Below are 27,187 nucleotides of genomic sequence, written 5' to 3'. Positions count from 1 at the left end.
AATCTGCTCGAAGAGAACTTCGGAAGCGGAACTCTCCAACGCAACAACTCTTCAACACCGCGAAACATCCCACGCAGCTTGCGGCCCTGCACCAACGAGGAAGCTTGTCTGCTGCAGGAGGATGCTCCAGGTTTGTGAAACCTTCTGGAATCTCATATAATTGCAGGATTCATTTCTCGTCGCAGGAGTGTCGACGCGCCGGTTGATCGTGAGCTCCACCGAGCCCAGACGACTCATTCCAGTCGGAACACGATCGCGTTTGACTTCAATTACTTTCTTTCTTTTGTTTCACAGTTAATCGCATTATAATACCATCAAAATGGCGGACCAAAATATCTCTCAGTATAAGTACTCGGCGATGTCCAACCTGGTTCTCCAGGCGGACCGTCGTTTCATTTCTCGCATCAACGATGAACCTACCGGCGACCCAGAATCCCTCGCAGGTCGGATTAGTATTCGGGAGATGGGTGGCAGGATGGCGCGTGATGATGCGCCAAAGACGAAAAAGAAGGCCGGTCTGACAGATATTGAGCGGGGTTCAATTCGAGAAGGCGAGGACGTCCTCGCCCGAGAACAAAAGAAGCGCCAACGAGGCCAACCAGCACAATTACGAGGCCAAGGTATCCTTTCGGCTGCCGATGCAGTTGTCGAAGGGTTGAAATACCGCCCCCGAACGCCTGCCACCAGAGCGACATATGATCTTATCCTTACCATGACCGCTAATAATCTCGGCGATGTTCCTCACGAAGTCGTACGAAGTGCCGCCGATGCCGTGCTGGAGTACTTGAAGGATGAGGATATGAAAGATTTCGATAAGAAGAAGGAGATCGATGATTTGCTTGGCAGTTCTATGAATCCTAAAGAATTCAACGAGCTTGTCAATTTGGGCAAGAAGATTACCGATTACGACGCGCAGGACGAAGATGAAGATATGGACGGTGGTCTTCAAGGTGAAGGTGAGGAGGAACTTGACGAACGCCAAGGTGTTGCCGTTGTTTTCGACGAGGAAGATGAAGATGACGAGCGGATGGGCACTGTCAATGAAGTGCGAGACGATGATGAGCTGTCGGATGAGGACGAGGCAGATCAGCAGGACGCACCCGGCACTGATGAGCCAACCGCCGAAAAGGGAGACGCCGATGGCCTTGACACCGAGGAAATGGTAATAGATGGCGGCATGGACCGTGGTGATGATCGAGGGGGTAAAGCACTTAGGGTTTCCGCTCGTGAAATTGATGCCTACTGGCTTCAACGTGAGATCGGTAAAGCATACTCAGATGCCCATATCCAACAAGAGAAGGCTACGGAGGCACTTGAGATTCTTGGTGGTAAAGGCGAGGATGGTGCTGACAAGCCACTCCGAGATGTGGAAAATGATCTAATGGAGCTCTTCGACTATGACTATCCCGATCTCGTCGCTAAACTGGTCACCAACCGTGACAAGATTGTTTGGACCACTCGGTGGCGCAGGGTGGCTGAAGATGCGGATGCCCGCAACCTTGTTGAGAGCGAAATGGTTGAAGCCGGACATCGTGCCATTTTGGATGAAATTCGAGGAAAGACAGCCCGTGATGACGGCAGCAGTCGCCCTGAGAAAAAGATCAAGCTCGACCTTATGGATGTTGATGTGCCAAATGCCCCTACCCCAGAAGAAAAGCCAGCCGATGGCGGCTTGGTTAGAGGCCTTCAACCCAAACGGCTCATCAACCTGGAAAACCTCGTCTTCCACCAAGGAAATCACTTGATGACAAACCCTAGTGTCAAATTACCGCAAGGCTCGACCAAGCGCACATTCAAAGGATACGAAGAGATTCACGTGCCACCTCCCAAAGCGAAGAGAGATCCCGGAGAGAAGAACATCCCGACCACAGAACTTCCCGAGTGGGCGCGAATTGGTTTTGGAAGCTCGAAGGAACTCAACCGTATCCAGACGAAATGTTTCCCTTCGGCCTTCCATGATGATGGTAATATGCTTGTCTGTGCGCCTACTGGATCCGGAAAGACAAATGTTGCCATGCTCACCGTCCTTCGAGAGATTGGAAAAAACCGTAACCCTCAAACGGGTGAAATAATGCTCGACGATTTTAAGATCGTTTTTATCTCACCTTTGAAAGCCTTGGTTCAGGAGCAAGTTGGAAACCTTGGCAAGCGTTTGGAGCCCTATGGCATCAAAGTCGCCGAACTCACTGGTGATCGCCAGCTTACAAAGCAGCAAATAGCCGAAACCCAGATCATTGTTACAACTCCAGAGAAGTTCGACGTTGTTACGAGAAAGGCATCGGAGACAAGTTATATTAAACTTGTGCGGCTTATTATCATTGATGAAATCCATCTTCTTCACGATGACCGTGGCCCTGTCATTGAAAGCATCGTCAGTCGGACCATTCGCAAGGGCGAGCAAACTGGTGAACCTGTTCGGATTGTTGGTCTGAGCGCCACCCTCCCTAACTACCGGGATGTGGGAAGCTTCTTGCGAGTTGACCCTGTCAAAGGCCTATTCCATTTTGATGGCTCCTATAGACCTTGTCCGTTGAAGCAGGAGTTCATTGGTGTTACAGACAAGAAGGCCATCAAGCAGTTGAAAACCATGAATGATATCTGTTATAATAAGGTCATTGAGCAAGTTGGGCAGCGTAGGAACCAGATGCTTATCTTCGTTCACTCTCGGAAAGAGACTGCCAAAACTGCGAAGTATATCCGAGACAAGGCCTTGGAGATGGAGACTATTGGTCAAATCTTACGAAGCGATGCTGCTAGCCGAGCCATTTTGGCCGAAGAAGCAGAGTCTGTAGATGACGCATCGCTTAAGGATCTACTCCCCTACGGTTTTGGTATTCATCATGCTGGTCTGAGTCTTGCCGACCGTGACTCAGTCCAGGCACTCTTCGCAGATGGCAGCATTCAGGTTTTAGTTTGTACCGCGACTCTTGCTTGGGGTATTAACCTTCCTGCACATACAGTCATCATCAAGGGCACCCAGGTGTATTCTCCAGAAAAGGGCAGTTGGGTTGAACTGAGCCCTCAAGATGTCCTGCAAATGTTGGGAAGAGCTGGTCGACCGCAATATGACACTTTCGGTGAAGGTATCATCATCACTTCTCAGACTGAAATTCAGTACTACCTCTCCCTCATGAATCAACAACTCCCTATCGAGAGTCAGCTTATAAGCAAACTTGCGGATAATATGAATGCCGAGGTCGTTCTCGGAAATATCCGGACGCGTGATGAGGGCGTTGACTGGTTGGGTTACACCTACCTCTTCGTCCGTATGCTCCGTTCTCCTGGGCTGTATAGTGCTGGCGCCGATTACGAGAATGACGATGCTTTGGAGCAGAAGCGCGTTGACCTCATCCACTCTGCGGCAGTAGTTTTGGAGCGGGCAGGGCTTGTGAAATACGAGAAGAAGACTGGTCGTCTGCAGTCTACCGAGCTGGGACGGGTTGCTTCGCACTACTACATTGGCCACAACTCCATGTTAACCTACTCTCAGCATCTTCAGCCGTCGGTTACTACCATTGAGCTTTTCCGAATCTTCGCTCTTAGCGATGAGTTTAAATATATCCCCGTCCGTCAGGACGAGAAGCTTGAACTGGCGAAGCTTCTGGGCCGTGTGCCGGTTCCTGTCAAGGAAGGTATTGATGAGCCTCATTCAAAAATCAATGTTTTGTTGCAGGCTTATATTTCGAGATTGAAGCTCGATGGTCTCGCTTTGATGGCGGACATGGTTTATGTCACGCAATCCGCTGGTCGTCTTCTGCGAGCTTTATTCGAGATTTCGCTAAGGAAGGGTTGGTCGTCTGTTGCTAAGACAGCCCTAGATCTCTGCAAGATGGCTGAAAGACGCATGTGGCCGACAATGACACCTCTTCGTCAGTTCCCATCCTGCCCCAGGGACATCATGCAAAAGGCCGAAAGAATTGACGTGCCGTGGGCAAGCTATCTTGACCTTGATCCTCCGCGTATGGGTGAACTTCTCGGTATGCCGAAGGCCGGACGTGTTGTCTGCGACCTTGTGTCCAAGTTCCCTCGTTTGGAAGTCCAAGCACAAGTCCAACCGGTGACGCGGTCCATGCTACGCGTTGAATTGACCATCACACCCAACTTTGTCTGGGACGAGGCATTGCATGGAACCGCGCAGGATTTCTGGATTGTAGTTGAGGACTGTGATGGCGAGGAAATTCTTTTCCACGATCAGTTCATACTCCGTAAAGACTATGCACAGTCGGAGATGAACGAGCATCTTGTTGAGTTCACCGTTCCTATCACCGAGCCGATGCCCCCCAATTACTTCATTTCACTCATCTCCGATCGTTGGATGCATTCCGAGACGAAGATCGCTGTCTCCTTCCAAAAGTTGATCCTTCCAGAAAGATTCCCCCCGCATACTCCTCTATTGGCCATGCAAAGCGCCCCAGTTAAGGCATTGAAGCGTGACGAGTACCAGAACTTGTACTCCGATTGGCAGTATTTTAACAAGATTCAGACGCAGACCTTCAAGTCGCTCTTTGATACAAATGATAATGTCTTCATCGGTGCGCCTACTGGAAGCGGAAAGACTGTGTGTGCGGAACTTGCGTTACTGCGGCACTGGGCCAAGGAAGATAGCGGCCGCGCTGTCTATATTGCCCCCTTCCAGGAATTGGTTGATCAGCGACATGCTGACTGGGAGAAGAGGTTAAGCAAGCTCTCCGGCGGCAAGACTATTGTAAAGCTTACTGGAGAGACTACGGCTGACCTGAAGCTCTTGGAGCGGGCAGACCTTGTCCTCGCTACTCCAACACAGTGGGATGTCCTTTCAAGGCAATGGCAGAGGCGTAAGAATGTACAGACCGTGCAGCTCTTCATCGCAGATGAGCTCCACATGCTGGGAGGCTATGGAGGCTATGTTTATGAGGTCGTGGTCTCGCGCATGCATTCTATCGCTCTTCAGCTAGAGAATGGCATGCGGATCATTGGTCTAAGCGTGTCGCTCGCCAACGCTCGGGACATCGGCGAATGGATTGGTGCTAACAAACATACCATCTACAACTTCAGCCCTCATGCCCGTCCAATTCCTCTGGAGCTCCATATTCAGTCCTTCAGCATTCCTCATTTCCCCTCCCTTATGCTCGCGATGGCCAGACCAGCATATTCATCGATCCTGCAGCTCTCACCAGACAAGCCTGCAATCATCTTCGTGCCTAACCGCAAGCAGACCCGCTCCACCGCCATGGATCTGCTGGCCGCTTGTGCTACCGACGATGATGAAGACCGATTCTTGAATGCCGATGTCAACGAATTAGCTCCGCTACTTAACCGGGTTCAGGAGCAGACCTTGGCTGAGTCACTGTCTCACGGTATCGGATACTATCACGAGGCATTGAGTGCTACAGACAAGCGAATTGTTTCCCACCTTTTCTCGATTGGTGCTATTCAGGTGCTCCTTGCCTCACGGGATGTGTGCTGGGAGCTCAATCTCACAGCACACTTGGTAATCGTTATGGGGACGCAGTTCTTTGAAGGCCGCGAACATCGTTATATCGATTATCCTATCAGCGAAGTTCTGCAAATGTTCGGTAAGGCCTCTCGTCCTGGCGAAGACAAGATCGGGCGAGGCGTGCTCATGGTTCCGTCCGTCAAACGCGAATACTACAAGAAGTTCCTTAACGAGGCGCTTCCTGTAGAGAGCCATTTGCAGGCTTACTTGCATGATGCTTTCGTGACTGAAATCAGCACTAAAGTTGTTGCCTCTACCCAGGATGCCGTCGATTGGATGACGCACACATACTTCTACCGTCGTCTCCTGGCTAACCCCAGCTTCTACGGTCTCACTGATGTCAGCTACGAGGGCCTCAGCACCTTCTTGTCGGAGCTTGTAGAGAACACTTTGAAAGAACTCTCTGAAGCCAAGATCATTGATTTGGATGAAGAAGACGATAGTGTTTCACCTCTCAATGCCGCCATGATTGCAGCTTACTATAACATCTCTTTCATCACCATGCAGACCTTCCTCCTTTCTTTGTCATCTCGTACCAAGCTCAAGGGTATTCTCGAGATTGTCACATCGGCTACGGAGTTTGAGTCCATCCAGATGCGTCGCCACGAAGACCACATTTTGCGCCGCGTGTACGACCGGGTGCCTGTCAAGATGTCCCAGGCTGCATATGACTCGCCGCACTTCAAGGCCTTCGTTCTGCTCCAAGCTCACTTCTCGCGCATGCAACTTACCATTGACCTGGCGAAGGACCAAGAAGTCATTGTTAGCAAGGTTCTCAACTTGCTTAGCGCATGTGTGGACGTGCTCTCCTCGGAAGGCCATCTGAATGCTATGAACGCCATGGAGATGTCCCAGATGGTTGTCCAGGCAATGTGGGATCGGGATAGCCCTCTCAAGCAGATTCCTCACTTCAGCCCCGAGGTGATTAAGGTGGCGAATGAATTCGGCATCAACGACATCTTCGAATTCATGGAAGCCATGGACCCCTCGGAGAACAAGGAGTACGCTACACTGGTCAAACGCCTTGGTTTGGACAACAAGCAATTGGCACAAGCCGCAGCCTTCACCAACGACAAGTACCCCAACATTGATATCGACTTCCAGGTCGAAGATCCGGACGATATCACTGCTGGCGAGCCTGCGTACCTCAAGGTTAAGATCGAACGGGAAGTTGAAGAAGACGAGGAACCTGATATGACGGTACACGCGCCCTTCTACACCAACAAGAAGATGGAGAACTGGTGGTTGGTGGTGGGAGATGAGAAGACCAAGAGCTTGCTTGCTATCAAGCGAGTTACCGTTGGACGGAAATTGGAGTTGCGTCTTGAATACATCGTTCCCACCCCTGGCGAGCATGAATTGACATTGTACCTGATGAGCGACAGCTATGTCGGTGTTGACCAAGCGCCAACTTTCAATGTCACCGCCGCCGAGGGAATGGAAGAGGACGAGAGCGAGGAGGAAGACGAGGAGTAAAGGAGAGAATCCATCAGAGATATTTTGATTTGTTTATTTGTTACTCTAGGGTGACCTTTGTATGATGATTTTACCTTGGTCCATGTTTGTGTAATTATATGCTGTAATGTGGAAAGAAAAATCTAGAGGTTCGGGATTTTGCTAGTATGTATGATTGTAGGCACTAGTATAAGGGTTGATCATGTGGGCATATCTTATCAGTAGCTCATTACCCAATTCGGGTTGCGGTGGAATGATTTTCAAAATACAAGGTTAGCGTCGATGGGGCCCCGGTGGGGATAGCTCAGCGTGACCCATCATCCCATGATCTCCGCATTTAATGCTCTGCTTCTCCAACAAGGTCCGCCTTTCTTCTCCGTCTCACGCCACCTTGTCTTCTTTGCTTCTCCCTTTCTAACTTCCCTGAAACCTTCTCCTATCACGCCTCTCAGACCCTACTGTCTCTTCTACCATATATATAACTCCTTCTCTATGAACCTAGCTCCCTCCCCTACTGTCTGTTCTATAGTCGATTAGAGATCTGTCATGACCATTCGTCCAATGAAGTTCACACCGGAGTAAGTTCACTGAGCTTGGAAGGGACATAGCAATACGGGCTGCCCATTTCAGATGTCTTCCCGATGCCCATTGACTCAACAGATTGTTAACTTGGTCACTCTCCTAGGGTCCTGCTGGGAGCTCCTCGGCGGTCCGCCGCCGTGCCCAATTCATCCGGCACTTTAGCTGTCTACACCCAAACCTCCTACTCCTTCGAGTCACATGCGAAGACCAGCGAAATACGAGTATTAGATATCACCACTGGTCGATCTTCTCTAATTACAAATGATCCAAGTGCGAGCTCTCCACAGTGGCTGGGGAACGATGACCGTTTGATATGGCTCAAAACAAAGGCAAACGGCAATACGAGCTTCATAGTTGGGCATGCTCGAGAGGCAGGCAAGACTTACACTGCTGGAACAGTCCCTGGACCCGTGGCGAACCTTAAGGTCACCGTCATTGAGTCAGGAAAGATTGGTTTCGCTGTAACTGGAAAGGCGAATCCGGATGGGTCCCTTCATAACCCTCAAGATGCCAAAAAGCCTCACACTACTGGGAGACTGTACTCCTCACTATACGTTAGGCACTGGGACTCGTACATCGAGCCCCAGACAAATTCCATCTGGTACGGCCTATTACAACAAGCCCCATTGACCCCTGCCACCAGACATGCAGGAAAGTACTCAACTTCGGCTCTAACAAACCTGATCTCGGTGTGCGGTTTAACCGGCGTTGAATCGCCAATCCCACCTTTTGGAGGTTCTGGGGATTTTGACATCAGCCCGTCCGCAATTGTCTTCGTAGCTAAGGACCCTAATGAGAACCCTGCCACGCATACCTCCTGCTCGTGTTATTATTGTCCGATGTTTTCTTGGACTAGTGTGACTGCAATGGAATCTCAGAAGATATATGCAGTCAAAGGTCTTCAAGGAGCCATGTCTTCCCCCGTCCTCTCGTCAGATGGCAGCTCCATCGCTCTCCTCGCGATGAGGGAAGACGGCTATGAGTCTGACAAGAACAGAATACTTTATGTGCCCAACCCCTGGAGTGGAGAGATGATAGAGGCTTTCGCGTCCCCAGATGGAGAGGGTTTGTGGCACCTAAGTCCATCAGCCGTCACATTCGCAAACGACGATCAGTCCCTCCTCGTCCAAGTCGAGGAAAACGGCCGAGGAGTCTTATACCAGCTTCCTATCGCTAACTTCCGCCATTCTCGCCCTTCTGCGTTGAAGAAGCTGACACATTCGGGCTACGTGACTGATGTGTTTCCTGCTTCAGCTAATTCATCCAAGCTGCTCGTTGCAAGCAACAGTTTAGTGGAAAACAGCCGGTGGACAATTATCGACCCACAGTCTCCTGAGAGCCCAAAGGTCATATCTTCCCTTTCTCGTGGTGGTGCTGCATTTGGACTGTCTCCAGCGCAGGTTGATGAAATTTGGTTCAGGGGAGCCAAAGACCATCCTGTTCATGCCTGGGTCGTGAAGCCATCCGATTTCAAGCCTGGCAACAAATATCCCCTCGCATACCTCATTCATGGAGGTCCGCAAGGAGCATGGAATGATCAGTGGAGCACGCGCTGGAATCCCGCTGTTTTTGCTGAGCAAGGTTACGTGGTCATCACTCCCAACCCCACAGGCAGTACCGGCTACGGACAGGCATTTACAGATGCAATCCGTGGTTCCTGGGGAGGACTCCCCTACATTGATCTCGAAAAGGGATTAGACTATATTGAGAAGAATCTGGACTATGTCGACACAACTCGAGCTGTGGCACTGGGGGCATCGTTCGGTGGGTATATGGTAAATTGGATCCAGGGCCATGAGCTTGGTCGCCGATTCAAGGCTCTCGTGACCCATGATGGTATATTCAGTATGCGCTCTCTGTTGAGCACTGAGGAGCTCTACTTCCCTGTTCGAGACCTCCAGGGCCCCTACTGGAAAGTTCCAGAGAACTGGGACAAGTGGGACCCGTCCCGATTCACAGGGAACTGGCAAACCCCCCATTTGGTCATTCATAACGAACTGGATTATCGGTTGACCATAGCCGAGGGACTTGCTGCCTTCAACGTCTTGCAGATGAGGGGCGTGGACAGTCAATTTTTGACGTTCCCTGATGAGAATCACTGGGTCCTGAATCCAGAGAATTCTCTCATGTGGCACCGCACTATCTTTAACTTCATCAACAAGTACGTTGGGTTGCCGTCGGAAAGCAGGGCGGATTTAGAAAATGGCGTGGCTAATATGTCTCTATAATGGATTGATTATTTTAACTCGGCGCAACTGCAGCCCGAGCTTTGTGCTACCGGGTGGCGCTTTCAAAGTTCAAGGACGGGATACATAATGACCTATATAGTTCAATGCACCTTTTTGATCGCAATTGAAACCACTATTTATCACCCTCGTTGACACCTTGTCCATGAATAAAGGGCACAACGGCGTCAGACTAAGCTTCTCCGCTTACAGTGAAACCCCGTTCGATCTAGGACAAAGGCTCTGTAATAATGGTCCGATAGAAATCATCATTGAGCCTGTGCGGGACAAAGAGTTCTTTCGCACTGAGCCTCTGCTGAGACTGTCGCACAATATATAGGGAGCCAACCGCTGTACACTGATCAGCCTACGTTCATTTACGCTTTTCTGACACGCGTCAAGTACTTTCTGGGTATCACTAATCCGCGTTCAAACAGCATAACCGGCCTTAGTGTTCGGGAGCCTCTTCAGTATGCCGGAGGCCAGGGCTTCTTCATCTCTCTCGCGCACTATGGCCGATCCTGCCAGTTCTGTTACTCCAGAACGCCCAGCGTCATGCTTGTCACGACCCACCACACGCTCAACAGTCGCAGGACCGACGACCGATGAGAAGCACAGACGGCACCACCCATACTTTATCCCAACTCTTACACACTTACGGACTCCCCTCTACCCTCTAGTATCTAGCACTACCGCCCTCGCACACCCAGAGTTCCCTACTACTCTCCTTGCCTATCATCTCCTGACTTCTCGGCAACTCGACGAGCTTGCCATCCATTATCATCAAGTGTGGCCACCAACTCCCGCGACCTCTTACTATCCAGTGGTCATTTCACCCTGGGTTGGTACAGAAAACGAAAGGGACGTGGACATTGAGACTAAGCGACGGCGGTTCGGTCGATTCATCGGGCTCCAGCGTTGCGAGACCCCCGTGGAAGAAGAGGAATCATACTCATGGGCTTTGGAACAAGACACTGACACAGAGCTGCTGGACCTGATAAATCAGGAATGGAATGGAAGTTGAATCCCCTCACTAATTGAGTCAAGTATGGGAGGCGTTCCAAGGTTCGTGTAATGAGTCGCTTCCTTTTAAAGTCTTGTTCCATATTCGACACCCTCTAAATTATATATCGTCTCAATTAGTCTCAGACAAGTCTAGCTATCTAGCACTCCGGTGGCTATACCTAGATTGCTCACTCTTGCCCAGGACCTGCCGCCTTCGGATGACGTGGGAAATATCTATTTCAATTATGATGAGCCATGGATTGCCCTTCCTCAGTCATACCAATTCATACTCACCATTCTCTAGTCCAGTGTTTAGAACACTCCTTTAAAGATTTTCTTAATTTTCTACAATGATCTAACTCTTTAAGATGTCACGCTTCTTGCAAGCATAGATACCCTCCTCGATAGAATATATGTATTTAATGACATAATAGATTCATTGAACCAAGTATTATCATGTCATACTAGGAACTCTAGATGTTCCGTACTTATTAATTCTCGTCAAGAATCGGCTTGGTCATGAGATAAGTTCCTTGAAGGAGTGAGTGAGCGAGTCCGTATACCTACTGGTTTCGCCTCGCATTTATCCGTAACGCAAATACACCAAGGCCATCCCAGCTCTCCCACCAGCTACTGTACGCAGAAAAACCGAATCAGCCACGTTGCTCCGGCACGGCTTAACGCAGCCCTAACGTTAAGTGATGGAAATCATTTATCCGCGGGGTAAACTTGCGGGGAAAGCTCTTGGTATCCATTTATGTTTAGGCTATACGGCTAAACTAGATTATTTACCATATAAGAACAACATGATAAATTTGTACGTACAGCTCCATATTCCCAGCCCCAACAATCACAGAGAAAGAAAACGCCCACAGTCCCAGCTAACAATCACAATCACTCAAAATGTCCAATTCCAACCCCCCTCTAATAACCCACATCTACACCGCCGACCCCTCAGCCCACGTCTTCAATAACAAAGTGTACATCTACCCCTCCCACGACCGCGAAACAGACATCCAATTCAACGACAATGGCGACCAGTACGACATGGTAGACTACCATGTCTTTTCCATGGACTCCATCTCCGGCCCCGTAACAGACCACGGCGTCGTATTAACCCTTTCCGACGTCCCCTGGGCAAGCAAACAGCTCTGGGCACCTGATGCGGCAACCAAAGACGGCAAATACTATCTCTACCTGCCTGCCCGTGATCACGACGGTATATTCCGGATCGGGGTCGCCGTGGCTGAGAAACCGGAGGGACCGTTCACGGCCCAGAAGAGTTTTATCGCGGGGAGTTATAGTATTGATCCTGCGTCGTTCGTGGATGATGATGGAAAGGCGTATCTTTATTTTGGGGGTATTTGGGGTGGGCAGTTACAGTGTTGGTCGAAAGATGCTGGCGCTGCAGGGGAATGGGTGTTTGATGCTTCGAAGACGGGGCCTCAGGAGCCGTCGGGTGAGAACGAGCTTGCTCTCCATCCGCGTGTTGCGCAGTTGACGGATGATATGTTGGGATTCGAGACCCCTGTGCAGGAACTGGTTATTTTGGACCAGGATGGGGTCAGTCCTCTCAAGGCGGATGATCATGAGAGACGCTTTTTCGAGGCATCTTGGATGCATAAGTATAATGGGACGTACTATTTTAGTTATTCGACTGGGGATACGCATTATATTGTGTATGCGACTGGGGAGAGTCCATTCGGTCCGTTTAGGTACAGGGGTCGCATTTTGGAGCCTGTGTTGGGGTGGACGACGCATCATTCGATTGTCGAGTTTGGAGGGCGGTGGTGGATCTTTTATCATGATTGTGAACTTTCCAAGGGGGTCAGTCATTTGAGGAGTGTGAAGGTTCGGGAGATTGGATATGATGATCAGGGGGACATTTATTTGGTGGACTAAGTTAGTGAGTGGGCTTTTGCGAATAAATTGTAATTGTATTGAGTCTTGGCTCTTTGGCTGGTGATGATAAATGTAGGGCTTGTGTATGGCGTATTGCGTAATGAAGATCTAATGCGCCATTCCCTTCTCCCAGTTTTCGACGACGAGGTTCCAGTATTTCTCGCGACTACGTATGCGTAGTGTCCTGCCGTATTTGACCATGACGAGGAAGACGGCTGCACAGGCCAAACCGATGAATGCGGCGGAGATGAAGCAGTTTTGGTAGCCCATATTATTGATCCAGGGGGTGATGCTGTATCCCGTTAGCATGCGCCACTACCTTTAGACAAAAGAATGAGTGACATGCCCGTAACCGATAGCGAAGGACATTGTGTTGCGAACTAAAATGATACTTGTCATCGCGTCGCCGCTCAGCTCCCGATAGCTGTCAACGAGGTAGTTTACACTCAGGGTGACACCGCAAGTATTCGCCATCGCGAGAAGGCACATCGCTACTAGGAGGCCAAACCAGTGGACTTCATGCGCTGCACCGACGCCCCAGAGTATCAGCGATCCTGGGAGGATGACAAGACAGATGAGAAACGGCCAGAGGCGGTGTTCGGCTTCCATCGTGCCGTTGTTCCGGCGAGCGAGTCGGATAGTGAGCCAGTCGCTGAATCTACCGGTGAACATAGCGCTATGTATCAGTTAGCATTGAATCCTTGGGAGTCGGCTTTGAACATGTGGAGACTTACCCAAGAGCCACGCCGAGACAACATGCAATGTAGGAAAGGCCGACGATTGCGGTACTTTTTCTGTAAGAAATATGTCTAAATGGCTGTTTGGAGCTAAATACCTGAAGTTGTATGGGGCAGAGCCAAGAATAATTGAGGCAGTCGCGTTCAACACATTGAAAAATATCAAGTACGAGCCATATGAAAAGCTGTTTCGAAAGTCACCTTTCCAAGCTTCCAGTTTTAGTGGGTGTTCTAAACTTACCCTGCGTAAAAGACAACGGGCCAGCTCAAGTAATATAAAGCATGCCACAGCCGTCTAAGCATATGATTCTTAGGCTGACGCGGCCCCAGGAGTGACAGCTTCTGGATGTACGTTTTCTTGTTGTATACATTGTGTACTTCACCAGCCTCTGTGTCCGTGTGTCGAGGAGTATCAACAGGGTCAGATTTTTCTTGCTCTCCTTTTTCCGATGTTGAAGTAGCTGAATTAACAGGGTTAATAAAGGTGGTACGTTCGACACTTTCACGCATATAATTCGTCTCCTCCATGCAGAAGAAAAGGAACGCGGCGGTGGCGGCACAGAAAATGGCAGGGTAATAAAATACCCATTGCCAGCCCTGGTACTCGGCGATAAAGCCACATATAACTGGGGCAAAATAGTTACTGCCGGCCAGGAAGAAGGCATAAAGACCCATATATGTTCCACGCTCGTGCGTGAAGTACTGATCCCGTCAGATTGCAAGTGCGACGATGTCTCATTGGGATACGCACCACATCCGTGACTGTTATTTCTGGAAGGGCCTCGATTGGTGCCAAGAAAAAGCCGGTCACAACACTACGAGCGATCCATTGACCATTACTCGTTATAAAAGGGCTGACTTGTTAGCGTCAATTGACTAAGTTGAAGCTCGAGCTGTACATACCCCCAGATCAGCGTGCCCTAATCGTATAACAAGGTTAGAAGTACACTTCGCCTATCTGTCATCGAGACTTACGATCATTCCGATCAATGACATTAGGTATGTCAGTCGCTTGCCGTACTGCAATGCAAATGGCTGCCAGAATAGTAGGCCCCATCCTGCAAGCAGAAACATATATCCCGTTCCTTCGTTTAAAGTACCAACAGAGACACCTGTCTCCTCGGAGAGTGGAACCAGTACGGAGTAGACAACCGCTGATGCAATACCTGCGAATAAGGTGTACCTTTGGCATGAAAGGGCGATTAGCTTATGCTTAACGTGCGTTGCCACACGTGCTGCAAAGACTTACGAGCTGACACAGATGGTCGACAGCAATTTCCGTCGTGGCGACCAGTTCAGCGGGTCATCAGGATCATCTGAAGGCTGGGGAACGAGAACAATGTCACTGTTCCCCGCGTTCAGATGTCGTGTGGCCAACGTATGCTCCAAATCCACCAGGGTAAATGTGCCTGGAATGGCATTCCTGTCCACATCTAGCGTCATGCTGCGATGGTACTGTGGATATCCCTTGTGTTTCGAATGATGGAATAAAAATGTAAATGTAATTGAATATAGACAGGTGCATTACCCCACTGCTACGTTTAGGGGTCAACCCTGTATAAGAGCGGTGTCCAGAAGGTAATAAATGTCTGTCTTCACAACGCATCCCTTGCAGCGGAATCAGACACGTCGTTCCGATCTGCTCTTCGACCTATCAAATTCAAGCCAACAGTAGATATTCTCCGGTTACCCGAACCGTCCGGCGATCTCGAGAGGGGTCAAGCATTTGCACCACTTCGTGGATAAGCAAGACGGGATCCATTCGACTATTCCAGACCCCGGTCTTTGACTCAGTCGACGCTAAGTGAAGGCAGATTGATAACAACGCGTTCGCATTGATCCTGATAAACCCAATGCAGAGAACAACGAAAGTACCCTCTATGACTCGTATCTGACGGGTTTGGCCAGGAAAACGGGGTATTTGATATTTGGGGAAGAGTGATGTAAGTGATGTCCGTGGGTAAAATCTCAACGGAATTCTTTCCGGGGATGACGCTTAGAGAGACCAATCACTGTATCGCGGTGATGGTAGCGAATAAACGTCCATGGCGGCTATCAAGATCACCTGCCACTCCACCACCCTAATTCATACACTAATAACATCTCGTTCTTTGTTATCTTGATTCCGAAAGCTATCTTGCCGAGTCCTACCGAGATAAACTCACCCTTTCTTACCACTTAGACCCTGTTGTAGGGTACTGTGCTGGGCTCCTATCTTCACTCGCCCATAGGACCAGCCCAGAGCCTTTTGCTGGGTGCGCACCAGAGACCATGATCTCACCAAACTCTAAGACTAACTAAGGATGTCTATAATGATTCATTCTTTATACATATCCGATATGAAACTATTTCGTCTCTCTCCCTTCGTTCTATTCAGAACGAAGCATCACCTCAGCTGATACTCTTCACACTTTTCCCAGTGTAACTAACTCCAGAAGAATAATGATAGATCATTCATACTTCGAAGACAGATGTAAATGTTTTCCAGAATAGGAGTGAAAGTCCTGTGCACCATATTTGGGTCATGTTCGAAACCCTCCCGGTATCAGGGCTCTGGCCTGTATATAGCTCTCATGCTCAGTTGTTTTTTTTTTTTTTTTTTTTTTTTTTTTTTTTTTTTTTTTTTTTTTTTTTTTTTTTTGGTACGAGGCTATACCCACAGCGTGTTATAGACACCTATTAAGTCTAAACAGTTGAGCATCATGACAAAACCTGCAAAGCAAACGGAAAGACAACTCTTGCACAATGAAATCGAGGATATCTTTGACCCCAAAGTATGCCCTTTTTTGTGAGACTTCTGTCATTCTACCATCTATTCTAAGAAGGAATCTCCTAGGTTCACCTGAATTATACTCCTCCTGCTTCCCTACTAACCATGAAAGACCTAGGCTTGAAAGGCTCGAACACATCGACCTCCATAGCAGGAAGTGTCCCCTTCCCTTTCCTCTCAGAGACGGGGGTGCGTGCCTATCGACGATCTTTGATGCGGCCTCATATTCTAAAAAGCTGTGCAAAGTCATATGGTGCTGGAACATTTATTCTTCGGAATTTGGCCAAACATTCCAAATTCATCTCCGACCTCTGGACGCATCCGGAGACAATGAGAATTGTGTCTGAAGTTGCTGGTGTACCACTGACTATAATCATGCCAACAGAGATTGGTCACACAAATATTCAAACTGCCGGGGGTACGGTGGATGATCTGATGAGGGAGCTTGACGTGGAGCCAAGGGCAAACTGCGTTTGTGTGGATGAGCAGAATGGCTATGATCCGCTTAGGGAGAGTGCGGTTATACCTTGGCAGTAGGTTCGATTTCTGTTTATCTCTCGCTTTATTAATTTCTTGCTGTATCTCTTCGTATTTCTCCCCTATTGATTGATTGTACTGCGTGCTAACGAAAGAAAGCTATGACTCTTACCCATACGTAGCGGTCCTGATGCTCAGCGATACTACACATATGACCGGGGGAGAAACCTATATCAGGAAGGGCGATGGCAGTGCAGTAAAGGTATATAGCTACCAACATATTGTTCTCAATAACCCCATAATAATAGTCCACCTTATAGGTCGAAGGACCTTCCCTGGGACATTGCGTTATGCTCCAAGGAGGCCAAGTCGAACACCTAGCCGCTCGAGCCTTCAGGACGACCGAGCGGATCACAACCATAACTTCATACTGCGCAGCCATACCTGGTCTCTACGACGATAGCTATATCTCAAACGTGCGGCCATACTGTAATCTCCCAGAACTGTACACCGAGTGGAGCAACTACCGACTCGAGAAAATGAAGCAGGAAATCGAGAATATACAAGCTACTATCATTCAACACGTTAGTCGGGATCGGGATAGTTTCCCGTTGGACGAGGTGTATCACTTCGCTGAGCAGCAGATATCGTACCTTAAGCGTACCGCTCGCCAGATGGTAGATCAGACGCTCTGTGCAGAGGTCAGGCGACATTTTGGCGTTAGGGAGATCAATGCGACCAGTGAGAAGTGGGTTGTTGTTCGTGCCCATCAGAGATTTAAGGATCTGCTTCCCGGTGTCATGGCGCAGACTTTGGTGTGGCGACCTGTTTGTCTGTATTTGAGTGACTGGGAGGAGACTAAATATATGATCAGGAGCGGGAATGTGTCGTTTGTTTATAGTCAGCAAGGGACGTTCTCGTGGGATCAATATCGATTCGAAGAGTATCTATTTGGTGATGAGCTTCTTCGACAGGGTCTCAAAGAGGTTCTGTTAGCTTGGCTGCACCGCTTTGACCTGCTTAACCTTGAGAAAGATAGTTGAGGGACGTTTTGTTTGATTAGTAAATTTCACTAGGAAGTTTTGACGTCTTGGTTCTGCTGAATAACAAGCGACCATATGAAGCTCTTCTATACTTCCGTCGGGATTTCACGTGTCCGCTGGATCGGCCCGCTGTGCATCGGTCCGTTGCCCTAACCAATAGGAATGCTATTCGACAAGCTTATGACTCTTGGCTTCAGCGTATATAGAGAGGGATAGTCGATGCTAAGCAGAGTCATGATGAATCGACAGCACTCTATAGTTTTGTTCCTTACTATATCGATCGCCTTCATACTTCACTCTTTTACCAGGACCGTAAAGATGACAACTGTATCCAACACAACCCTGGCAGACAAGAACCAGGCCTACTGGAAGTCAGCCAATCCTGAAAAGGGTACCAGAATACTGCAGTAAAGCAATAAGCTAACAACAAGCAGTGGGGAAGCCAAATCTGTCTTCAAAGATAAGTGGGTACACGACTTACAGAAGCAAATATCCGACTTCCTCACTAGCAACATGGACTGGATCGGGATCCAACTTCCCTAGAACGACACCGCGACACAAGCCAAATTAATGGACTACGCATGTGGCAATGGTATCGTCACCATGGTATGTACCCATTGATTAACCCAATAAGTAAGACCTATATTGATGAGTTCGCTGCAGTCATAGTCTCTCCACCACCTATTTTCCAAGTGCATTGGAATTGATCTCTCAGACGGAATGCTAGACAAATATCGAGCGACCGCCGCAACACTGGGACTTCCCGAGTCTCGCATGATGGCCGTCCAGGGCAACATTCTGGCTCCGATGGTCCAAACTACTAGCCCACCCCTGGACGATGAGGAGCTGGACTGCTTCGATCTGGTTGAGATTTGCATGGCCTTGCATCATCTTGATGATATACAGCTAGCTACGCAGCGCTTGGCGTCGAGACTACATCCCGGTGGCGTTTTTCTGATCATTGACTGGGCTACTCGCGGCTCGCTGGACATCAATGAGCATGCTTCGCCGGACGCAGTGCATCCGGAACACCATGCTGCACATACTATCTCCCATGATAGTTTTACTGGGGAGCAAATTGTCAGCTTATATGAACAAGCTGGTTGTGGTGATGTGAGGTTCGTGCTGGCTGATCGTCTCTCAGATGTCCCCGATGCTCGCAGTGGGAAGATGCAATTGTTCTGGGCTCGAGCTACCAAGCTATGATTCAAGGTGGTGATATAGTAAACGGTCCAGAGGTTGTGTGAATAATTGACCGGTCGCTCAATATCATATAGGTTAGGTATAGGATACCGCATTCAATGAATCTCAATATGCCTTGCTCTTATGAACGTTATAAGGTATGCGTTCTGCTGCGAAGTACAGGCTATGAAAGACCACGGAGCAACTCTTGGAGTGACATATTGTTGGTGCATCGTTTCAATAGCCCGCTTGCTATATAGCCTAGTTGTAAAGTATTTTTGCATACCAGACACCAGTACCAGAAGATAGCATACAATTGCTTTCAACCTCTAACTTATATACAGACCCCATTACATATACACATGGTTCTCATAGACCAACGGTGCCGGGCTACACCGAGCTAGTATCGGCTGCATGCTCCCCTCTATTATTTTTCCTTTCATCATCATTCAGCCACCGTACTGGCGGCCGGCCCATATAACCCTCTAACAATTCGACTCCCCATCTGGCATTCCCATCACCATCCTGAAACCAGCCTAGTCGTGCGCAAAGACGCCTCTCTTCGCTCTCAGTAAGCTTTCCGGCTTGCATCTCCCGGATCATATGCACCAGGCTCTCACTTCCAGCAGTCAAAATCAGCATGTCTCCTAGACATTCCACGTTTCGAATCAACCGTCTCAGGTACTGTCGATGGAATATTGTGACGATAAGTGTGGCGATGATAAGCCACGCTAAGATGCTCACGCTGAGCCACACGGCGACAGCGTTCATCTTTAGCATCTCGACCCTTTGAGAAACCCTCACCACGACCGTCCGATTTGTATGAGAAATTGGGTGGATTTCATCTTGATAGGCTGTAAGCGGTGCATCCTCCAGAAGCGTAGCGTCAGTGACGGCCGGGGTAAGGTCTGACGGCAAGCTCGCGTTAATGGGCTGATACGCCCAGCTACCAGTTTTCATGGAGATGTTGCTGTTTGCGAAATGCTGAAAGAAGGTGGAAAATGTTTTCGACGAGAGACGTGAGAAGACCGTAGGGTCAAGAAGGGCCGCCGGGTCATTACCTGCCAGGGAGTACATGGAATAGGACATGAAGTCCATATTCAACCCGTGCGCTTCGTCGCGAATATTGAAGGTACTGTCGCTTGTATCCTCAACGGTCCAGCCTACCAGCCGACTTGCTCCATAGAGTTTTTGAACGTTCGCTGCGGTTAGCATCTGCGTCATGAAAAGCACTCCGTAGCTGACAGGAACTTTAGCAATGGTTCGTCTGACATCGTGGGATCTGGAAAAAAATAAACCTACCTGACGGTTGCATTATACCTGATTTCCGATAGTACCTGGTCAGACGTTCTATGAGGGAGAAAGACGTCCGAAAATGCATTATCCGCAACCTTTGGTTTCTCTGTGATCTCGAATGCTCGAACTTCACCAGTGGCAGGATCCACGGTCACCTCTGCATTGGCTGTTTCCACCAACGGCATACAGTTCATGGCCGTTATGGAAGGTATATTTGTGAACAACAGATGCGGCAGTTCAGTGCCCTGGGGTTCGATCAATTCGATCGCTGATCGCGCATGGCCATGTATCCATTTGGTTGTGAAGTTACGTGACCAGGTCCTTACGCTCCATCGTCCCGGATTGCCATTAGGTGACCAATATCCGACAGCAGCCATCGGATCTGCCCCAGTGTCGGTCCCGTTACCACAGCACGTGATCATGGATGGATTGGCAAAGATAGGAGTGCACTGAACACAGCTAGTGTAGTTGTCTGACGGTTCAGGGAATATCATGCTTGGTCGGTATCCGTTAAGTTTATAGCCCACTCCCAACTCATACGCCATCTTGAGATCCTCAGCGCTCGGGCTCAAACTCCAAGTGGACGAATTGCTCACGTCCGTAGGTGTTAACCACGCAGAAAGGTTCAACAAGCCTTCATAGGGACTGCATTCGACTCTACCACGGATAGCGGGCGTAGCAAGCGAGACATTGATTTGAGAACTTTTGCCAAGGCCTCCCTGATCATTGATGTCAAGAGTCTTCTCCGGAATCGGAAGGCTGACGGTACTTAGATCGACCGGAACAAAGCTCCATCCATCCTTACTCCAGGCTGGCTCAGACGCATTCAAGGTCAGTTGGTTTGCAGCAGTATACATCCAGTGGGAGGACAAATTCCCATGGAGCTGCGCGATGATGGAAGCCATGAAGCTATCTTCGAATCGTACTGTATACTCTTCCGTTTTGAAGACATGAGGGATTTGACGAATCTCTAGCGAGCGCTCCAGTACCTTTGTCTGTATTGTCACTCCAGTGTCGCGCTGGAATAGGGCTGACATGGTCGTAGTGACTAGAGGCTCCCGGTTAGTACATCCAGACCATACAGATTTAATCATCGAAACGTACATATTGGTGAAATAGCTGTGCCCAGCGTAACCCATACTAACATCCAGTGCCTATTCTTTAGAGCCTTAATCGTGGCCCACATCCAGTAAGAAGATTGATATGATAGGTGGACGCTCTCTGATAATGGCCGGTAACGTTTAGCCATGGCGAGATATGGCTGTAGGCGGCAAAAGTTACTGTCAATAACACCCCACCACAGGCCGATACACACTGCTATGATAGTTGGGATCATTGAGAACGGCCCAACAGTAGACAGCTGTTTATCAAAAATGGAAATGTTGGCTTGATAAACAAAAGCTTTCCCATACAGCTCGGACAGCTGCGCGAAATGGTATAATACGACAACACCGGTGACTACGGCTACAAGACATACAAGTAGTACCAGTAGGGCTGGGAGACGGAGCACTCCTGGAATCCAGTTGACTCTCGAGGTTGATTCCTGGCGCGACTCCGTCATTGTTTGATTGACGGTTTCGGATTGATCAGGAATCGTCTCGTGTAATATTCCTGGGTCTGTGTAGTAGCGCTTGCCTTCCAACAGACTTTGCAGCTCCTTGTCTGATTTGCGGTTGAAGTCTTTGAAATTATGCCTAGTCCGAGGACTCTCCACCAGCAAAGAAGTTGCACCGGCAAGGGAAGCAGGATCGGTTTTCAGATTCAACGGCCTGTGCTGAATTCGTGAGCACCTCCATGTGATTAGCAGGAGACAGAAGGATAGAAAGAGCAAGATTATGAGCGTTATTGCAGGCCCGGCGGTAGTGGTCACTCTTCTTTCAAGAGTCCTGACATGACCTTGGATGGGAAGGTACTGAGAGGCACCTCGCTCGGTCAAGCTTGACTGGATCATTTCTCCAAAGAATCGTTGCTGAATCTCCGCCGCACGAGAAGTCATATCTTTGTCTTCAATCATCGCAGTTAAATTGTTTTTATAGATTACCCATAACAGACGAGCCGGTCCGTAGAGCCACGGAGAATTGTCGAAATCTAGGGTCAGGGTGGAGTTCTTCCAGTCGGGGTCTACTGCCTGGTCTCGCATCATCTTGGTGCTCATCAGAGCATCCGGGACTGTCTGTTGGTTCTGAATGTATTCGCTCTCATTGAAGGAGATATTTGGCTCACTGCCCGAGAGGTCAATTAAGGCCGTGACATTAGACATTGAATATGTTGTCGCACATAGATGCACATTTAGGGTGCTGTTTCCTTCGACCAGCATGAGGTAATCATGGCCGGTACATTCCTTCGATTGTGCCGCACTCTGCATATCGAGCCCTGTGCTTGCGTTAAATCCTGTGACGTTGGACCAGCTGGCACCACCATCGGTCCATATGCTACTAGTCCCATTGTCTATGATAGCTGTGAACTCCAACCTACAATCGCCAGAGGAAAAGACAGTGGTATTAGCCATGAAGGTAGCATTGATTCGATCGTTCCCGCTCATTACCTCCTTGCTGGACGAGCTTTCGAGCTTCATTTTGTTGCAACTGTGATTACTTTTGAACACTGTAGTTTCCGCCGTCCACGTTTGTTGAGTGGACGGCAACGATCCAAACTGTGGACTCTCCCTGGCAGATGGCCAAACCGGAAGCATGGTCCACTTATCTGTAACCCATGGCGAAGTCGATACGTTTTGAGCAAAATGGCTGATCGTCCGAAAGCGAGCGATTCGACTCTGGCTCAGGGAAAGGGGCGCGTCGAGTCGCGGTGTCAGGCGAAGGAAGTCCGTCTGGAGTGGGACTGTCACGTCGACGGAGACTAACAAAGCCGATGACAGCGGTGATATCAAAAGAAATCCAAGGACATTGACCAAAGTTGCGCAAAGCAGTACCCAGCCTCGCGAAGAGCCTCCATTTTTCCTCTTGGAAAAACCATCGTGGAGCGCATTCCACCAGGCTCCAGGCTTTTGAAGAATGCTTGAAGACGCCTCAGACCCCTCAGGGCCTGCTAGTCTAGCAAATGGCTCTAAGCGCTTGACATCATCCACCAGCATAGCTGTCAGCTGGATGTAGATGACTGCTACTAAAGTTGGGCTGAATCGCCAACCGAACAAGATCTTCGAGGACCCGTCATCCGACCCTAAACCATAGTTCGTGCGGGATGTCACGAGCAAGGCAATCGTCACTGCACACAGCACCAAGGCTAGCAGGCTGAGCAGGCCCAGGAAGCTATTCTGGAGTGTCAAAGGCAGCCAGCTCAGCAACTGTTTCTTTTGGTCAAGAGATATCTGCGAACCGGAGGCTGGATGGTTAGGAGCTGGAACTATGTTTATCTCTGGGACGCGATTCTTGACGCGAACATCTCCGCTATTTTCATCTCCCTCTTCGCGAAACCTGCTATGATGATCACGCCTTTGGGGCTCATCAGAGACATCTGCTGTGGCATGATTGGCCCCTTGTCTTAAAGATTCATTGCTTTGGCTGCGCAGGGTGGAAGGCCTTGAATCTGAGGAAACTGGGGAATTTGCGGAAAAATCATAAGTATCAGAAGTGCGGTCGCTTAAAGAAATGTCAGGCGACGGCGAGCGAGCAGCCATCATGCACTGACACGTTGCCGATATTCAAACACGATTCGACCCCTACGAGAAACTGCCAGTAAAGGATAAAATTGGGAAGACAGTTTCTCGGGGAAATCGACAGCAGATAAGACGCACAAACGGAGAGGCACCCATGTCTGTTATGGACCCTTTCACACGGGGATTGGATTGAGGACCCTCAGTTAGCGCTTGGGCACAGCCTTCATAAGGAGCATAGCAATAACGCTACTGCAAGGCTAACGGGCGGGGGCTTCAGACGATCAGGGCTTCCGTCCGGGTCGGCGGCTATTTAGTGCGGGCATTGGGCGTCAACTGCAACGTTGAGGACTTTCCCTGACTAAATGTCTTGGAATCCATAAAGATCCAATGCCTATCTGTACTTTTTAGTCCAATCAAATATTGTATACTGGTTTCTGACACAAACCCCGGCGTACTAAGTGCTAACTGCTTGTAGTCAGATTGCCCAGATCCTCGCAATGTTGGCACACTAACTTGCCCTTTTTTCCACGGAACAATCCGCTATAGAGGAAAAGAACATGTTATCAAGGGACAGCAAAAAATACGAATTTTAGTGAAGGATATTCGGTGAGACCGGGGATTTATATTGACAAGGCTGGGTTTTGCCGAGCTCGGATAGATCTTCGCTGCACGTTTTAATGAGCTGTGGGGAGAACGCAATCCTATTCTACCAATCATCAGTCACGTCGCACTGGACGAAGTATCGTTCTAAGAAAAATAAAAAGAAGAAGAACAAAAAAAATTTAGTAAATAAAAAGAACATGAAGGGAGTGATCTGATTTCTAGGGGAAGACAATTGTGTGTCAAGTATCCATTCAGGGTTCAGGGTTGTCAACTTTTTCTGAAGCCAACTTGGAAAGCTCAAGTACATACCACTGAATATGATTTCACACTATACCATTTCTAATGGCGGGCAACAATGGTCTCGGAACCATCTCCCATTTTCAGTTTCTCTTCAGGAAACCAAAATATAGCCTATAACCCAGTTCCTTGAATGTCGCACCGTGCAATGGACATGTGAATGATGGTACCCTACAGAATATCACTTGAACGACTACCATGACTGGCACAGCAGTAGGACCTCACTTTGCATAGACTATCATCCGCTGATTGCCGAAGGGCATTGATAAACCGTCTTTCTCATCTGCTGGAGGTGAGCCATGAAAACGTGTACTAGACAAATAATATATGGTTAACGAAGAGCTTGCGTCAAGGCAACCACCGGCTTATTACAGGTGCAAACGTTAATATTTAACCTACTTTCTCACCCAGTCCTTGAACGCACAAAATAGCCCGAGACTATCATCTAGGGAGCTATAATGCCGACAAATTCAGTTGAAAAAGATGCCCTGCCTGTCGGTAGAGTGACTGAGCTCACAGAGGTACACCCATCATTGTCTTCGGCTGATACAGGGTTGCTAATTTACGAAGGCTGTCGAGAGTGTGCTAGAGCACGTAGCCCCCTTTCTTCGCGCTTCCGAGGATGACTACGATGCTCTTGAATCAGAGAGACATCTATCGCACGGATGCTATTCGACCGGCAATATCTTGGAGTCCTACCTAAGCCATCCAGATCAGCTTCGCAGGCGTCTATTGTTGGATCTTCCGCCCACGGGACAAGGCCTGGAGGCCATAGCATCCTCATCTTCAACCCTTCTGCGATACTCGGTCAATACGTCGTCTCCGGGGTTTATGGACAAACTATGGTCGTCGCCGTCCGTTCCCGGAATTGCTGCAGATTTACTCCTGTCCGCATTGAATGGCAACGATCATGTCTTTCGAGTCTCGCCAGCTCTAACTCTAATAGAGAAACATGTTGGGGAAGAGCTGGCCCATCTCTTTGGCCTCAGCGATTCAGAATCAGGAGGCGTTACTGTCCCAGGCGGAGCAGCAGCAAATAGTACCGCCCTGCTGATCGCACGGAATGTACGTTTTCCACATCTAAAAGAGGTCGGTCTGCATGGCATATCGTCACCACGTCTAGTGATATTGGCATCTGAAGCAGCGCACTTTTCAATATTCAATGCAGCCCAAGTTCTAGGTCTCGGGTCACATTCCGTCAGGAAGATTCCCACAACTACGGACGGTTCCATGGATCCCAGGGCTCTTAAACATTCTCTCGATGCCACAATAACTGCGGGAGAGGTCCCACTGTTTATATGCGGAACAGCAGGAACAACTGTTCGAGGGGCCTATGACCCCTTAGAGAGCATTGGCAAGCTGGCCCATGAATATAATGCCTGGTTCCACGTGGATGCATGCTGGGGTGGTGCCGCTGCATTTTCCGATAAGCTCAAGTACAAGCTGGCTGGCTGTGAATTCGCGGATAGCATCGCATACAATCCACATAAGCTGCTGGGTGTGCCACAGATCTGCTCCTTTCTTCTCGGAAAGGACCTCCGTACGTTCTGGTATGCGAACAGTCTGACTGCTGGGTATTTGTTTCATCAAGATGACAGCATACCCCCCTCTGATTTGTGCCCCTCGCCTACTACGGCCGCATCTATGGGGAAGTTGTCCAATAACCATGTGGAGAAGCCCTTTTATCTCAATAGCGTTCGCTACAATTGGCGTACATCCAGAGCGATTCAGAATGCACCGGATCCTCGAGAAGTGTACGACCTGGCATCTTTCACTCCCCAATGCGGTCGCCGGCCAGACGCCATCAAGTTATACTGTCACTGGCGATACTATGGCACAGAAGGCATCGCAAAACAAGTCGAAGGGGCCTATGATGGGGCCAGATACCTTGCTCGGTTGATCGAAGAGGAACCTTCACTCCACCTTGTAGGAGACGTGGATGTCCCATGTACCCAAGTGTGCTTCTACTATGTAGGCGCATCACTGAAACTTACGGTTTCTGCTCCAGACATGGCCACGCAGAATACGCATTTCACGCGTCTCATCTCCACGGGGCTTATGAAGCGGGGGTGGATGGTGGATTATGCACCTGGCTCGGGGAGACAGGAAGAGCTGGGAGATTTCTTACGGGTCGCTTGCAATCGCATGACGACCCCTTGCGTCGCGGAAGGCTTGGTCCAGGCTATCTCGGAGGTAGTCAACTCGGACATAGAGACCATCACACCCCCACACAAATGATCTTACCGGAAATGGAGGGCTGAGATTAGGATCATGCACAGCTTTTCTTGGGCAAAATTCCACTCTGAAGAGTCGATAGCTCTATGAGGAAAATCCGGTTGTGTCCATTGTATAAAGTTCCCGGTGATGTCTTCCGCAGGGACCCTGCTCTCATGGTCAGATGGCTCGTAGTACCTTTCACTGTCTTTCTCTCCTCTTTTGCTATGCTTTTCCACGGCGTTACTTTCACTGGGAAGTAGTCTCTACCTAATTAGGGGGAAAGGGACCAAACCTGAGCAGTATAGTA

At 49.1% G+C, this 27,187-nt stretch overlaps 8 protein-coding genes across 8 annotated transcripts; 6 read left to right on the top strand and 2 right to left on the bottom strand.

The window, feature by feature from the left end:
* Positions 1-319: 319 nt before the first annotated feature.
* Positions 320-6,952, top strand: AO090005000696 (ATP-dependent RNA helicase BRR2; the record flags this gene model as incomplete). Its single annotated transcript, XM_001817680.1, has 1 exon — positions 320-6,952. The coding sequence occupies one exon, from the start codon at positions 320-322 to the stop codon at positions 6,950-6,952; it is 6,633 nt and encodes a 2,210-aa protein (XP_001817732.1).
* Positions 6,953-7,477: 525 nt separating this feature from the next.
* AO090005000697 (oligopeptidase family protein) lies at positions 7,478-9,741 on the top strand (the record flags this gene model as incomplete). The annotated part of the gene is made up of 2 exons (XM_001817681.3): positions 7,478-7,509; positions 7,617-9,741. The coding sequence occupies 2 exons, from the start codon at positions 7,478-7,480 to the stop codon at positions 9,739-9,741; spliced, it is 2,157 nt and encodes a 718-aa protein (XP_001817733.1).
* A 1,905-nt stretch (positions 9,742-11,646) lies between these two features.
* Positions 11,647-12,645, top strand: AO090005000698 (glycoside hydrolase family 43 protein; the record flags this gene model as incomplete). The annotated part of the gene is made up of 1 exon (XM_001817682.3): positions 11,647-12,645. The coding sequence occupies one exon, from the start codon at positions 11,647-11,649 to the stop codon at positions 12,643-12,645; it is 999 nt and encodes a 332-aa protein (XP_001817734.1).
* Positions 12,646-16,840: 4,195 nt separating this feature from the next.
* AO090005000700 (uncharacterized protein) lies at positions 16,841-17,672 on the top strand (the record flags this gene model as incomplete). Its single annotated transcript, XM_001817683.3, has 2 exons — positions 16,841-16,891; positions 16,950-17,672. 2 exons carry the CDS (start codon positions 16,841-16,843, stop codon positions 17,670-17,672), a joined length of 774 nt encoding a protein of 257 aa, XP_001817735.3.
* Positions 17,673-18,392: 720 nt separating this feature from the next.
* Positions 18,393-19,002, top strand: AO090005000701 (class I SAM-dependent methyltransferase; the record flags this gene model as incomplete). Its single annotated transcript, XM_023233976.1, has 3 exons — positions 18,393-18,790; positions 18,817-18,895; positions 18,961-19,002. The coding sequence occupies 3 exons, from the start codon at positions 18,393-18,395 to the stop codon at positions 19,000-19,002; spliced, it is 519 nt and encodes a 172-aa protein (XP_023089070.1).
* A 242-nt stretch (positions 19,003-19,244) lies between these two features.
* Positions 19,245-21,187, bottom strand: AO090005000702 (uncharacterized protein; the record flags this gene model as incomplete). The annotated part of the gene is made up of 2 exons (XM_001817686.3): positions 19,245-20,094; positions 20,157-21,187. 2 exons carry the CDS (start codon positions 21,185-21,187, stop codon positions 19,245-19,247), a joined length of 1,881 nt encoding a protein of 626 aa, XP_001817738.3.
* Positions 21,188-21,240: 53 nt separating this feature from the next.
* AO090005000703 (DUF3433 domain-containing protein) lies at positions 21,241-23,784 on the bottom strand (the record flags this gene model as incomplete). Its single annotated transcript, XM_023233974.1, has 1 exon — positions 21,241-23,784. The coding sequence occupies one exon, from the start codon at positions 23,782-23,784 to the stop codon at positions 21,241-21,243; it is 2,544 nt and encodes an 847-aa protein (XP_023089071.1).
* A 1,337-nt stretch (positions 23,785-25,121) lies between these two features.
* AO090005000704 (pyridoxal phosphate-dependent decarboxylase family protein) lies at positions 25,122-26,901 on the top strand (the record flags this gene model as incomplete). The annotated part of the gene is made up of 2 exons (XM_001817687.1): positions 25,122-25,184; positions 25,234-26,901. The coding sequence occupies 2 exons, from the start codon at positions 25,122-25,124 to the stop codon at positions 26,899-26,901; spliced, it is 1,731 nt and encodes a 576-aa protein (XP_001817739.1).
* Between the last annotated feature and the right edge of the window lie 286 nt (positions 26,902-27,187).

Source organism: Aspergillus oryzae, chromosome 1 (genome assembly GCF_000184455.2).
Source record: "Aspergillus oryzae RIB40 DNA, chromosome 1".
Taxonomy (NCBI): Eukaryota; Fungi; Ascomycota; class Eurotiomycetes; order Eurotiales; family Aspergillaceae; genus Aspergillus; species Aspergillus oryzae.
The sequence above is the reverse complement of the archived record's forward strand: the minus strand, read 5'-3'. Positions and strand labels throughout refer to the sequence as shown.